The sequence below is a fragment of the Arachis stenosperma genome, chromosome 3 (assembly GCF_014773155.1).
Source record: "Arachis stenosperma cultivar V10309 chromosome 3, arast.V10309.gnm1.PFL2, whole genome shotgun sequence".
NCBI lineage: Eukaryota > Viridiplantae > Streptophyta > Magnoliopsida > Fabales > Fabaceae > Arachis > Arachis stenosperma.
Genome location: NC_080379.1, coordinates 169,769,245 through 169,784,460, shown reverse-complemented (window position 1 = coordinate 169,784,460; position 15,216 = coordinate 169,769,245). Strand labels below are relative to the sequence as shown.

At 34.7% G+C, this 15,216-nt stretch overlaps 2 protein-coding genes across 4 annotated transcripts; one reads left to right on the top strand and one right to left on the bottom strand.

Moving 5' to 3' along the window:
- Positions 1-315: 315 nt before the first annotated feature.
- On the top strand, positions 316-7,002 carry LOC130970767 (transcription factor TCP2). 3 transcript variants are annotated; one of them, XM_057896946.1, is made up of 5 exons: positions 316-666; positions 1,246-1,399; positions 1,563-1,670; positions 2,011-3,422; positions 6,751-7,002. In XM_057896946.1, exon 4 carries the CDS (start codon positions 2,027-2,029, stop codon positions 3,401-3,403), a length of 1,377 nt encoding a protein of 458 aa, XP_057752929.1. In that variant the 5' UTR covers positions 316-666; positions 1,246-1,399; positions 1,563-1,670; positions 2,011-2,026; the 3' UTR covers positions 3,404-3,422; positions 6,751-7,002. The 3 variants fall into 3 exon arrangements, with proteins under 3 accessions (XP_057752929.1, XP_057752930.1, XP_057752931.1); XM_057896947.1 differs by having other exon boundaries at positions 316-899; XM_057896948.1 differs by having other exon boundaries at positions 316-899; positions 1,241-1,399.
- A 95-nt stretch (positions 7,003-7,097) lies between these two features.
- LOC130970766 (ornithine aminotransferase, mitochondrial) lies at positions 7,098-10,579 on the bottom strand. Its single transcript, XM_057896945.1, has 10 exons — positions 10,341-10,579; positions 9,869-9,977; positions 9,530-9,760; positions 8,923-9,082; positions 8,769-8,824; positions 8,263-8,415; positions 8,069-8,166; positions 7,780-7,860; positions 7,479-7,712; positions 7,098-7,400 (listed from the first exon to the last, which is right to left on the bottom strand). Exons 1-10 carry the CDS (start codon positions 10,481-10,483, stop codon positions 7,247-7,249), a joined length of 1,419 nt encoding a protein of 472 aa, XP_057752928.1. The 5' UTR covers positions 10,484-10,579; the 3' UTR covers positions 7,098-7,246.
- Between the last annotated feature and the right edge of the window lie 4,637 nt (positions 10,580-15,216).

The window sequence follows — 15,216 nt, the reverse complement described above, 5'->3', positions numbered from 1 at the left end:
AAAATTTTAAGTACAGAAATCGAACCCAGGAATTTATGTACTTCCATAATTTTAAAAAACACCAAAAATTACAATGTAAGAATATATCACCACTTTTATTTCCATAACAAAAAAAATTAGCCGAATTTTGTTTCATCAGTTTGGGTTTTGTGATAACCAGGTGGTAAAAAAAAAAGGGGAATTTTGTAGGTGATATTTGATGTATAGCGAAAGCATAAGCATATATACGTGTATGTATTTGTATTTGAACAAATTGAGTGTCGTATTGAGAAGGGAGGAAGTGAAATAAAACTGAGGGGGTTTCCTGTTGGATCGTACGTTTGAATTAAATTTGATGGGCAGGAATGGAGAAAGAGAAAAAAGAAAAGCATAAGATAGCATACTATATAGAGAAGATATTATTAATAAAATGAATGAGAGTGGGTAATAGTGTAAATAAAGGAGAAAGCAGGGAGAAATGTGAAGGATTGAGTGCATAGCATAATAAACTGTGGAAGCATAGCGTTGTGTCTGGCCTTTCCTGATAAGCCCGGTCATTGTTCGAATGGGGAACATCACCTTCACCTTCACCCACAACTACAACCACCCTTCTTCTTCTTCTTCTTCTTCAAGCTCTTTGAACAAACAACTACTTCATCTTTGTTACTCTTGTTTTTGTTAAACGAGGTATAGTGTTTTCTCTTACATAAAATATCTCTCTCTTTCTTTCTCTCTCTACAAACTACGCAATTCCCATATACCCGGATATTTTCTTCCACTTTCTTTCCATTTCTCACCCACCAGAAAACCCTACAGCATTCTCTTCTTTAGATGTGCAGTTTCAGAGACACAAAATTAAGTGCACAACAAACTCCCAATTCAGTTCATACTACACAAGATATATGTTATACCATGCTATGGTAGTGGATTATTTCTGCTCTTGTCACTCGATCTTGTCCTAGGTTTTAAGGTTACAAAAGGAAAAAGAAGGAAAAATCAAGTCTTTTCTTTCAAACTTTTTGGCATTTGTAAAATTTAACAATTCATGAAATCCGGCATGCACCAATCAAAGTCTCTCTCTGTTTCTTTCTCCCCCTCCTAGTACACTTTGATCTCTCTCTGATATTCTATTTGACTATGGTTTCTGGCAAAATGTTGGCACTGATCTGAAAAGTGTGTTGTTGGTAGTTGTAACGAGGTGAAGATTTTCAAGTTCTGGTATTTAATATCTGTTTTTTGGTTTTTGACGCAATAATGGAAGCTCAGGTAGACAGATCTGTGAGCTGTGGGAGGAAAGGAAAGCGCTTGAATTGTGAAACTGAAAAGTATCGATCAAGATAGCGGGTTTATCTTGTTTCTTTTTGTGTCCTTGGTTGAGAGCTTAACACCTGTCACGAAAGCCCACCCAACATTGTTCAAAGTAATGACACTCTCGAACCCCTCTTTTTTTTAATCATTTTATTTTCAGCATTTCATGGATAGCGCTTTTATTAATTAATGAACAGTGACAATCAATACTTTTTGCAAAGCAGCTAGCTACTACTAAGCCCTAACTAACAATTTGCATAATGTGTATGTGTTAGGGAGAAAGAAGAGAAAGCTACAAGTACAGGGAGAAGGAGAAGGTAAAAGGAGGGGTGTGGCTGAGATCGAAGACGCTTAAAAACAAAGCAGAAAGAGTTAGATTGAAGGTACACATTAGACAGAATAGATAACACTGTAGGGGCCGGGCCATATATGTTTTCACATGTAGGTTTAGTTTTGATGATATTGAAGATGTGCATGTAGTAAATAGTGGTAATAATAATAATTACTTTGAGTGGTGTGGGTTTGGGTTTAAAACTTGAAGGCGTCTCTGACTTGGAGGGTGATATATGAGAGCGTAAAAAGAAGGCTTTTTTATGTTATCAGAGGAGAGAGAGAAAAGCAGTGTGTCTGAATTATGGTCATCAATGCAAGCCCAGGCTTTTTGTTTCTCTCTCCAGCTCTGAAGCAGAAAATTAATTAGGAGGATTTGTTTCTTTTGCAAAGGTATGATTGTTGTGGCATGGAGGAGGAGGATGAGATCCAACCACAGGCGTGTAAGTTCCCCAGGCTCGCTAATGGCAGGACCGACCCCACCAACAACGCCAAGATAGGAGCAGCCTGGCACCATTCCTCCAGGATCATAAGGGTTTCTAGAGCTTCCGGCGGCAAAGATCGCCATAGCAAGGTAATGACCTCTAAGGGCCTCAGAGACAGAAGGGTCAGGCTCTCCGTCACCACCGCCATTCAGTTTTACGACCTCCAAGACCGATTGGGCTATGACCAGCCCAGCAAGGCCGTGGAGTGGCTCATCAAGTCTGCTCAAGACGCCATTGCCGAGCTTCCATCCTTGAACACCACCTTCCCTGAAACCCCGAAGCAACCGAGCGACGAGAAGAGGGGCGGTGCAGGCGCCGACGATGCGGACATAGAGATAGAGGAGCAGCAGAAGCAGAAGCAGAACAGCCAGAATATGTCACTTTCGAAGTCGGCTTGCAGCAGCACCTCAGAGACGAGCAAGGGGTCCGGGTTGTCCCTGTCTCGGTCGGATATCCGCGTGAAAGCGAGGGAGAGGGCAAGGGAGAGAGCGGCCAAGGAGAAGAAGAAAGACAAGTGCAACAACAATAACAATAATCAGCATCAGAATAGCCTTCTTCATCATCAGCAACATCAGCAGCAGCAGCATCACAACATGAACCCAATTTCTCCTTCGTTTACTGAGCTACTCACAGGTGGCATCACCACTGCGGTTCCAACAACAACTAGTCCTACTTCTGATGAGCCTGCTGCTGCTCTCTTCCACAAAGCGGCAAGGCAACAACAGCAGCAGCAGCAACAGCAATGGGGTTCAGCACCCATGGATTACTTCAACCAGGTTCTCGTAGGCCCCTCTTCATCTTCAAGAACCCACCAACACCAACACCAGATCCATACCCTAGCTGAGGCCATATCCTTTAATAATGATCAGCAGCAGCAGCAGCACCACTACTCCTTCATCCCTGATCAGTTCATGCCAGCTGTGGTTACATCCTCTCACTCTCATAACCATCATCACAGTGCTGGCGACACTGATTACAACCTCAACTTCACCATTTCTCCGGCTTCTGTATCTGCTGCTTCTGCCTCTGGCCTTGCTGCTTACAACAACAATAGGGGGACCCTTCAGTCCAATTCTCCGTCACATTTCTTGCCTCACCTCCAGAGGTTCTCGCTGCCTATGGACGGATCCACTGTTCCTTTCTTCATTGGAGCTGCCGCACCCACCGCTGCTCCGCCTCCTGCCATCGACAACCACCAACACCATCAGTTCTCATCACCCGCATTTGATGGCCGCTTGCACCTCTACTACGGCGATGGAACCCGCCATTCCGACCACAAGGGCAAATCCAAGAACTCATGACCTTCCGGCCACTACCCTGGTAAGACAAAACCCAACCATCTTTTATATTTTGCTTTTCTTTCTCTCTCATTTGATGCATTGGGCGGGGATGCACTCCCATTTTTCTTGTTTGATCTGTTGACCATTTCTTTCAATGCTAAACCTAGCTTGGTACCTAGTAGTAGTAAAACAACATGTCCTTTAATTAAGAATTAAATATATGAAACAAAAAGCAGGGTTGTCTTTTATGACGTGTAAATGGAAATATAGTATTTCATAGAAGAATGCACAAGAAATTTGAAAAATAGGTGTGATTGTGAGTTTCTCGGTAACGATAAAGTAATTAGTAAATTACTATGATGATGGCATGGGATGGTGTGAATGTGAATCGGCTGGTTGTCTCCCTCTCACTAGCATAGTAGCATTTTCTTGGTAAGCTTTTCTTTTCATTCACATCAACAAACCCATGTGTTACTCATCCACTGGGGGCTATATGCTAATCTTACTACTAATTTATTTTCCAATCATTCAATGCTCCCACCCTCAATCTCTATTTCATTCATCTCTTCTAAGCTCCATGCACGTTGCCTCTAAATTTTACACAATCTTACCGCTCCTCCAATCTAGTTTACTCGCCATTGTTTCAAGGAAAAAAAAATACAACTAAATTCGTTACTGATATAAAATATATTTTGTAATATAAAACATATATTGAAAATGAATTAAAAAAGTACATGAATTTATATACAAATATGTGGTACTTGATTTTTTGTTAGCACATTTTACTTTTAGGGAAAAAAAAGGAAAGACATTCATTAGCTTAATTATTCTTCTTCTTTCTTTCTTTTTTTTTTCTTCATTATTATATAAAGAAAGTGTGTTATATTTTCTGAATGGAACTTTTATAAGATTCGCATCAAGTCGTTGAATTGCTGGCTACCTTAGCTTGTCAATGTAGGTAGGCTTTAAAAAAATATAAATTAATTTGCATTTTTGTCTAGTAAGTTTAGTTATTTAATTTCCAAGAATTAACATTTTAAAACTATATATTTTTTATATTTAATTTGAATGCTAATGCTGTATTTATTTATTAATTTAGGATTAGGTAGGTTTTCTATTTTATATATGAACTTAATACTAATATTAAATATGCGGAAGGTAATGGAGTTAAGCGACGAAACCTAGCTAATAGAATATTAGAATAAGACATGGTTGTTATCATTGTTGTATCTATGTAGTTATTGAGTCATGTTAAGATTTATCAACCTTTAAACAGTGTATTTATGTATCAATTATTGACTAAAGTATCTAAGAGATAATTTAATATCTCAGTATATATTAATTAAAAAGGTCCTGGGGTTATTATTATGCTATTATAATATATTCTAATTTCCTATAGAATGGTTAACATTGGGGGAAATAAAGTCATTTTAACGAATAGCTTGATTGATAAATTATTCCTATTCTTTAAAATTGGACTGTGCATTAATAGTAGAGTTCATGTTCACAATATACTTAAACTTTATCAGGCTATGACAGGCACATTGGAGACCATACTAGGGAACTTATAATATGATTTATTGATTATTAACAAGAAGTCTCGAATAAAATGTACAAAGGTAGCAACAAATGATGTATGTGGTAAGGTGTTTAACAAATTAATAACTTGGATATCTTGAGAAGGCAGGATTGGAAGTAGTGTTACTGGAAAGGTTTTTTTTTTTTTTGGCAGTATCAAGGTTCTAAATTTATTAGTATCTCCAACAAGATTAAAAAGTAAGTAAAGTAATTAAATTATATTGGCAACTTGGCTCTTTTAGAAGGCAAAAAGGCTTACTAAGTAATACTAAATGTTAAAGTCCGGAACTATGAACGTTGTTGTAGACAATACATTATATAAGTAATGCTAAAAAAGTAAGTAGAATTTTAAGCCTCTATGCAGTTCACATTTTCTTCTTAAAGACTTTAATTGGTTTTAGTTCTCAATATTTCTATTTCTCATTTTAAGAAATTGATTAAAATAATATTTGTTTTTCCCAAAACTTACTTTTTCTTTATTCACTTTTTACTTTGCAAAACTTGTAAAATAGAAAACACAAAACTCGAAACAAAATAGGCTCTTATTTTTCTTCCCAAGTAGCAAGATCATTATTAACCATGAAAAAAATGTAAGAATAATTTTGTTAAATACAATCAAATCTTTAACATTTAGTCTTATGTAGTGTTTTTCTCAATTCACAAGCCTATTTTTATGGAAGTAAGATTAGCCGGCAGCTTACATAAGTGTATGTTTAGTTCTTCATAGAGGTTGCAAATAGTCTGAGAGACTAGTTAAGTAAAGTGAAATGATAAGCTCAAAGCTAGAAACACTAGATCTTCATTGTGTTAGAGAAAAAGGAGTCCTCTTGACGTGGTACATAACTATGTATAGACTTGTAGCTTATTGGATAGCACTGATCTTCATCATATGCTAAGCATTCTAAAACATAGCCTAATGGAAAAGGAGGAAAGAAAAGATTGGCCGTGGCTTTATAATTTTTTTTTTTTGTTGTTGTGAAAGTCTTTCTTTATCTACCAATCTATGTTTGTAGGGCTTCAGTTTGGAGATATTATATTCACAAGTTTTGTTTGTAGACCCATGTGCAGATGGCAAATGCCTTGTTATTTAGCTGTGATTTCTAGTTCTTGGCAATCCTCTTATGCATGTTTGATTTTATCTGTCACTCTATCTGGTTGACAATTAATCTTCATTCGTCTCCAATTTCTGATATTTTTTAGGACATGGTGGTGATATTTCTTTGTTCTTTTTAATTTGTTTATTGGGTGAGAAAGAAAGAAAAAAAAGTTTTGCTTATTATACTCTTCTTGAAGGTGTTATATGTGAAAATGACTAATGTGATTATGTGAAATTAAACTTTGCTTTACCAGGCCCTTAAGCAATATTTTGTTGAACATTTATGACTATGTGATTTTTATTTTACATTATCAGAATACTAGCCAGAGGGTACTAATCTAAATGGCAAATTTCTGGTCTTTTGAAGATTTTTCAACACATATATTATCCATTTGCTGCATAACACAATGTAATTTGAGAACTTGTTTTGAAGTTCTGAAATCGTTACAAGAGGTGTGCATGTAATGCAGATTTTCAAGACAATCTTCTCATTTGACTACATTTTCTGTAGACATATAAACAGTGTCTCATCTTTCATGCTGCACCTGTAGCTTGGATAAGACCAAGTTGACTATTTTGACTACTTTCTCTTCCAAATTTTCTACAGTAATTGCAGGCGGGCCTAAGCATCTTGGAAGTGGCCATGCTATTACATAATTATCAGTATTTAACGTATTTTGTTTCTTTAATGTAGGACTCGGAAGGTCGAGTAGGAGGAGCAAGGCGTGCGTGCCTGAGAGCCTGGCTTCACCAAAATGGATGATGATGAATTGATGATGATACAATGTTGGCATCATCATGTGTTGGGGTTTCTTGTGTTGGATCATTTTGAAGTCATTCAATTACATTCAGTATTCGGATATAATATATATATATATAAATTGGTCTATGTGTGTAACATCATTGTGTGTTTTAAGGAACTTGTTGACTGGAGTTATTCTTTTGCTATCTCCTGCAATTATTTTAAAATGAAAAAAGATAGAGAATATCTTGATCTGAGATTTGCAACTCACAGGACAGACAACATAACATATTAGAGTATAACTGAAACGGCGATACACAATCTTTTATATTTGTGATTTTTCAACAATATCACAAAACTAATAAATTATGCTATTGTTGTCAAGAAATTAATCTCGATTATTGAATAGTGCGAGGATATTACAAATATAAAAGGGTGCTCTAATGATTCAACCGTACAAGAGTCGACCGCAACGATCGCATGCATGGGAATGGGAGGCAACTTGAGAAGCATCATGTTTTGGCTTCGTCTTTTGAAGCTTGGGTAAATCAATTTCCAAGACATCAGCCAGGGCCTTAGAACCTTCTTGTATCTCATCCCAACTGCAAAAGATTTCCTTTTATCATTTTATGTCAAATCTTTTAGAAAGGCATTGTTCAAACCGTACTGCATTTGCTTACCTGATGCAAAGTGGAGGCGTAAAGCGGATAATTGTATCGTGTGTCGGCTTTGCAAGAACTCCTCTATCCTTCAGCTTTTCGCACAAATCATAGGCTGATACAGGGGACAAGCTCTTGCTGTTAAGCTCCACCGCGCCGAATAATCCTCGTCCGCGAACCTCCTTCACATACTTGGGGTATTGTTGCTGAATCTTGTGCAGCTCACGGCCGAGCTCCACTCCCAGTTGCTCAGATCTGTTAATAGCATATGCAAGATAAAATAAAGGGGCAACTAACAACTACAAGATTATAATTGAAATACCTTTCGACAAGCCTCTCCTCTTTGATCACATTTAGTGCCGCAATTGCAACTGCACTGGCCAATGGATTCCCGCCAAAGGTACTGTAATCAATAATATACAAACAAGTTCAGCATTCTTCCCTTGTTTAATTAATAAACAAATTTGCTTTCATTTCAATAAATGAAATTACTTGACCAATACAGAAGAATAAACAGATGTATAAAACTTCAGACAACACTCACAACTATCGGCAAGAAAATGTAAATAAAGGAATCATTTATAAAAAGCATTTGTATGATAAAATCAAACCTTCCATGCTCTCCTGGTTTTATACAAAGCATTACATCCTTGTCTGCAAGAACTGCACTCACAGGAAAAACTCCTCCACCCAATGCTTTCCCTAGTATCTGAGTAGAAAGACAGAATAAGGTTCAACTCATAGTGCTGGGAAAGAATAAAAAGATATACAATTCACAAGGTTAAGCTGATTTCTAATTTCTAACCACAACATCTGGGCGAACTTCTTCCCAGTCACAAGCCAGCATCTTCCCTGTTCTTGCTAACCCAGTTTGTATTTCGTCTGCAATCATCAGCACATTATATCTAGTGCAAAGATCTCTAACAGCTTTCAAATAGCCATCCGGAGGAATGATTACCTTCAAATAAATAATAAAAACATATCAAAAGATGCAACTGAGATATGTACTTTGAGAAATCAGAACATAATAAAAATGTGAATATTCAACCGAATGTCATCGCTCTTGACCAAAATGAAACCTATAAGCACACTTTTATCTTTTCTTAGCCAAAGAATTTGAAGAAGCAACAGGGATTTCCCACACTATTTAAACATAATATAAAACAATCAAATGGTGAGACCGGAAATAACACCATCAAATTATAACATCAGGGTATAATGTATATAGCAACTTCTTTAGCATCTCAATTTTCAATTCAACCAACAAGGTGAGTGTTGCCAAGCAGATTAAGTGTTCTCAAAAGATCATACCCCAGCTTCACCCTGGATGGGTTCCAAAAGAAAGCCAGCTATGTGTTCTCCTTTTTCTGAAATTTTTCAGAGAAAAAAAAAAATCAAAGATCAGTCAATTTAAACTAAAATATAGTGATGAAAATGTAAAGCAAAGTATGGGGGCACTAAGAACCTTTAAAAATTCTTTCAAGGGCTTCTACATCACCAAAATCAACTTTAAGATGGCCAGGCAATAAAGGACCAAAACCCTGGGTAGCTTCATTGTCACAACTCATAGATATAACAGCTAGTGTGCGGCCATGGAAGCAGCCACAACATGACACAATAATAGCCTGCCACAAGTATCCGTGAACATAAATAGACAAACACCAGGAAAATTCAAATCTGCATCTCATAAACAGAAAAGAAGATGCTATATTTTTAAGAGTAGACTTCCTTCATTTTATCTTTGCAGAGGAGGAGTATCAATACATCTTACATTAATTTAGTTTCCAAAATATTTATTGAGAATATATGTCAAAACAGATTCTTCAGGCCATAGCTAAAGCGTTTCTCCCTTTAGTTTTGCAAATACTATTAATATCCACAGAGAAAAGGGGTTGGGGGAGGAAAAATAAAGTCCTAAAGTATTGTGGATTTCAGCTTAGCATGTCATGAGATATTCCTTGTGTACTAGGCCACAGTCCCACACTAAGCAAACATTCACTTCAACCCCATAACCTTGGAAAATGTAAAACATTTAAGATATGACTACTGTTAAGATGATCTCATTGTTATACCTCATCTTTGGGAATTCTTTTCTTTTCATAACCCCACTTTCTTGCTAATTTCAGAGCTGTTTCCACTCCTTCAGCACCAGTGTTCATGGGAAGAACCATATCATAACCAAGCATACTTGTCAAATGCTCAGCAAATGGTGGAAACCGATCATTGTAAAAGGCTCGAGAACTCAGGGTCAGCTTTTCTGCCTGCTCTGTTAAGGCTTTCAGAATTTTAGGATGGCAATGTCCCTAAGGAAAAGACAGGCACTTCAATAATTAGAAATTAACTTGTATAACTCATTGAATCAAAATTTGAGATCTATAGCTTAGGGAATAACCATGAGACAAGCATGTTACCTGATTAACAGCAGAATAAGCAGATAAGAAATCAAGATATTTGTTTCCCTCTGGATCCCACACAGCAGCTCCCTTTGCTTGAGAAAACACAATGGGAATTGGATGGTAACTGCATTTGAATCAGAAAAGATCATTTCAATTATCAACCTAAAATAATTAGTTAAGTTAAACTCGTTAACAATTAATATAAATAACTAAAAAAATAAAAAGGAGTCTCAAAACCAAAGTAAATCCCCATCATCCTTCTCTTTGTTAAAAATAAAAATAAAATGCTCAATAGTGATAAACTCAGATCAAATGACACTCGAATGTATTTGAAATAAATTCAGAGTCTCTACTGAAGTGATAGACTGCTCAGCAGACAAAGAGGTATTATTACTCGCAATTAATCCCTTTTTCATTTTCTGAGTAGAATTGAGGATCAAAGAGAAACAGATTAAGAAAAGAATAGTGTTTGGGGGAAGGAGGTTACTTGTGGGCACTGTACTGATATTCCTTGTCAATGAGTTGCTGAGAAGAGGAAGAAGAAGCATGGCCCTGAAGAGCAACACCGAATCGTCTGCTTCCGCCGCAAACCCTTTGCAGCAAACACTGGACTGGTCTCCTCGCAGCCATGGAAGATTCAATAAGCTAACACCAAAACCTTTACTTAGGATTTTGGCAACTGTCTCTGTCACTCACTCGTCTTATAATGGGTTTTTATTTTTTTATTTTTTCTGACACTGGAATTGCAAGAATTATTACACCGTTCTTTTTCATGCTTTTGCAAGTTGTAACAAACAAAAATGAATTAATAATTCATTTAAGAATTTTAATTTTCATATTTATTTTATTTATAAATGAGATTAAAAGAAAACTGATTTTTAAATTGATTTTTACAATAATCATACTTAACATTTAAAATATCAAAAATACTTTTTATTTATAACTGAGTGTTTAACAACAGTAGCTTTTATCAAGGATGAAATTATAAAAGAAGAGAATTTAACTTATTTAAAAGTTATTTAAAACTAAATAATTTAATTTAAATTTACTAATATATAAAAGATATTCTGAGCAATAAAATTAAATTTTAAATAAAAATAAATTTCTTTTTTAATAGAATAATTTTTTGCTAAATTTTTTTTTGTTATGGATGGATTCTTTGTGCAATCCAACCACGTTAGCTTTGTATGTTATTTTTTTCGGGTATGGGAACTCCGATTACTTTGTATGAGATTTTTAAAATTTTTTCAATATAAAATCAGAGCGTCCAATTTTTTGTTGTAATTTTTTATTTTCAAAGTTCACAGTTCACACATCAAACTTTTTGATGTATGTACTTTAATATTTTTTTTTATTTTTTAAACATAAATCAGAGATTCGAATACAAAAATCAGATGATTTAATTTTTGTACCTCCTAAAAATCGAACGGTTCAATTTCTACTCATTAAATTAAATCGTCTTACATCTCAAAAAAATATCACTAACAGTTTACAATTTAGAAAAATACAATTATTAATCCAATATAAAAAAATGATAATTATTTTCTCACGTGAAAAAAAAAACTGTTAAACCTACCTTAACTAACCCGACATTCTTGTTACTTGTTCGTTATATGAGTTTAATTCTTAGAGGCTTGCTACACATACAAGTCTTTTTAGCTTACAAGTCTTACAAGTCTAATAAAACACACACATTACACTTAATTAACGCATTACACACTTCCACATTTAAGAGTAAATAAAACGCACGTTATTCAATAACTTCCTGTTTCCAAAGCGCACTACTCACCATACATTATGAACGACTCTTCTTCTTCTTTCTCCATGAAAACAATTTTCTTGCCAAATTTAAAGATAATGGAACTTCAAAAATACACCCAAACAATTACAGAAATACACCCCAACGATTACAGAAATACACCCAAACGGTTACAAGAATTCACCCAAATAATTATAGAAATACACCCAAAGAATTACAGAAATACACCCAAAGGATTTAAGAAATACACCTAAAATTCGTTGAAGTACACCTTATGCATATTTTAGAACTCTTTCTCTTTCTCCTCCTCATCTTCTGCTGCTTCTTCTTCTTCAAAAACGATTTCAGAGCTTGATGTAAAAAAAATGGAAATCGAGAATAACAAAAAAAGAAGAAAACAGAGAGAAAAGCACGTAAATGAAGAAGAAGAACAGAAAGAGAAAGAAGAACGTGCAGCAAGAAGAAGAAGAAGGAGAAAGAGAAGACAAGAAACGAAAGAAAAAAAGAAGAAGAGGAAGAGGAAGAAGAACGTGCAGCAAAAAGAAGAAGAAGGAGAAAGAGAAGGCAAGAAACTGAAAGAAAAGAAGAAGAAGAAGAGGAAGAGGAAGAAGAAGAACGTAGATCTTGCATCGCATTTTTAGAGTTTATTTGTTAATTAACTTGTAAAGCATACAAGCCCTAATGACCTGTATGCAGAGCTTTTCTCTAATTCTTATGAATGTCATATAATTTCATGCTTATAAATGAGAGTAGTTTATTATACTGGGTATTAATTTATCTTTTTATTATTTAAATATGTATTATAATAACGAATATAGAATTAGTTATATCAATTATTTTAAATCCAAAACATGTTGTTTAAACAATTTAAATAATTATCACTTGTATTAGATTTTATGATTATTTTGAGTTTATACTAATAAATAATATCCAAACGTTAGTGATTGAGTAAAAGAAAACTCATATGTTGCATGCACTTTCTTTTCTTTTTTTTTAATGAAAAAGGAAAAATGGATGACATTGTGTTTTTCTAATTAAAAAATATAATATTATTTAAAAAATAATATCACTTTTATTCTGATAATATTTTTCTATAAATTGGTAGAAACACAAGTTAAAAGAATTACGTGAAGTGTGGTTTCATTTCTCTATTATTTAAGTCATTCAACAACATTTTTTTGAACCTGCTTTTTGCAATATTAGGTTATTTGGAGTGAATTTTCCAGAAATCATCCAAATTATGTGTTATATACTATTATAAATCTTTATAAAATATCAATATTTTATCTTTTTATAATAAAAAAAATATTTTTTTATAAAACAATAATATTTTATGCTGCTAAATATTAAAATTATCAAATATTTTCGTATTTTCCGTTAAAATCATCCATATGTAAACAAATTAGCCCACTTTTCTTCCATAAAAAAAAATTAGCCCACTTTACCAGCGGTGATATTCTAGAGCTACAATAGGCTTATCCAACTGAGTGGAAACACAAATTACGGAAAAAGACAACCTTGTATGTCAGAAAAATATGAATATAAAATTTTAGAATATTTAAACAATAGAATAAAAACTAAAACAGTCTCTGACAATTACCACAAAAGACAATGAGACTCTTAACAAAAAAACCCAACTCAAACTTTGACAATTATTTCAAAAAAAACGAGACTCCTGTACCAAAAAAAGAATGTTTTTTTTTGCATAGGGACTAATCAACCCTAAAAAAATATATCAAAGACCAGATTGGATGTTTTTTTTTTTCTTGAAAGTCTCGTCTTTTCGAGATAATTGTGAAGAACCGGATGATATTCACTCTTAACAATATAAATAGCATAACTTGTTCTGGACCCAGACTGATATTGGTTGGATATAAAGCTGAAATATTTTCATGGTTTTGTAATGTGAAGAGCGCCAGGGGCAAAACGGCGAGTTGGGACTTGGGAGCGATTGTGTTGAGTGATTTCTCTTTTTGCTAAAATAAATATTATTATATGCAATTATGAAAGGACAAATTATACAGTCCCATTCCGCATCACATTGCGTGTACGAATAAATCATATCATATGCGATGGTGATAAGCTAAAACTATAGTGGGGTCTACACTCCATCCCCCCCAAGATAAGTACAAATAAGTAAATAACTGAATAATGACATTCAAGTTGAAATCATAATCTTTTGGGGGAACCAACATTAGTGGCCTTATCACTGCAAAAGTTTATTACAATTGGGACTTGGGAGGGCTGAAACCAAACCACTAATACTTTGTTACATATGAATATATGATATAACTACAAATCATATCATACACACATTGATGTACAAATAGTAAGTAACAAGTGCAATTTTAACCTCAATTCACCTGCATGACCTTGTCAAATTACCAAGGACCCGAAACCTAAACTACACCTACAGTGATGAGAATGATGACGCCATAATCAAAGCTTGTCTCGGAAGAATGGACGTTAATGCAAACACAGAGAGAGAGAGAGAGAAGAGAAGGGGGGGGGGGGGGGGGGGCTAAACTGTTAGAAAACTTAAGATAGGCATAACTAAGTGAGATTTTAATCCATGTGTATAGCAGAATATCCTTTTAAATAACTAGAAATATTTAGAGAGCAATTATGCAGAGATAAGTGAAAGTGAGTAATGCTATATAAGACTAACGGGAAATGGAGAATATTTCTGATTCCCAAATTCCTGGGAAGGCAAAACACGAAAATCATCCCTGACAAGTACCAGGCGATATAGCATATAATAGAAAGAAAGGAGATTCATTACGCTTAAAGAGAGAAGAGATGAGATAGTTATGAGCGTGCTGATGCTACAACATCTGGATTAGATAATGTTTTTCAATAGAATAAGGAAATGTTGCTGGAATTATGATGATTTAAATTTTAATCTAGCTGCATCCTATGAATAGTCATATTGGTCAGACAGCAATAGTTGAATAAAAACACTACTATTGCCTACAAACTTTTTATTCGGCTGGATCACTAATTATACAGGATACCAGAAATCAATTGCTTATAATCCATATTCATTTTTTGAGAATCAGACGAAGCTGCATTATGCGAGAAGACTTTAGTCCAAAGCCAATGGACCTTGAAACCAGGGCAAAGCCATCGCAATGCCACACTCCAAGGGCATGAGGAGATTCAGTGGTCTTGCTAACGGAAAAGGTAGCAGCTAACAACTACTCCCTTGCGAGTGGCACAAGCCATAAGAAGTGAAAAGCATACACAGGAACTTACAAAATAATTTTGATTCATAATTATGAGTATTGAGTAGTGCTACATTGGATAAGACGAGGAGATGAAGGAACACTCATCCAACCGAAGTCAATAACAATGCAGACAGATGATCCTTTTCTTTCTTCTACTTTTTAAGACATAAGGACCCATATGACCTTGGTATTTTACCTTATCTTGTTTCAACATATATCTATTGTTAAAAAGAATTGGGCGGCTATCGTTTCCTAGGTATATAATTTAGCGCATTTGATGTTATAATAAGGAGATGGTCATTTATAGTTGAAAAATGCCTTCATAACCATGGATGGCAGGATTACAGGATAAGGAATTTGATTAACGGAGAAGAAAA

Excerpts from the sequence above, each read along its gene's own strand:
- LOC130970767 (XM_057896946.1), top strand. The coding sequence starts at position 2,027 with ATGGAGGAGGAGGATGAGATCCAACCACAGGCGTGTAAGTTCCCCAGG.
- LOC130970766 (XM_057896945.1), bottom strand. The coding sequence starts at position 10,483 with ATGGCTGCGAGGAGACCAGTCCAGTGTTTGCTGCAAAGGGTTTGCGGC. Across the intron at positions 8,825-8,922 it reads CCTTGAAAGAATTTTTAAAG|AAAAAGGAGAACACATAGCT; the intron begins GTTCTTAGTGCC and ends GAAAAATTTCAG. Across the intron at positions 7,401-7,478 it reads ACGCCTCCACTTTGCATCAG|TTGGGATGAGATACAAGAAG; the intron begins GTAAGCAAATGC and ends AATCTTTTGCAG.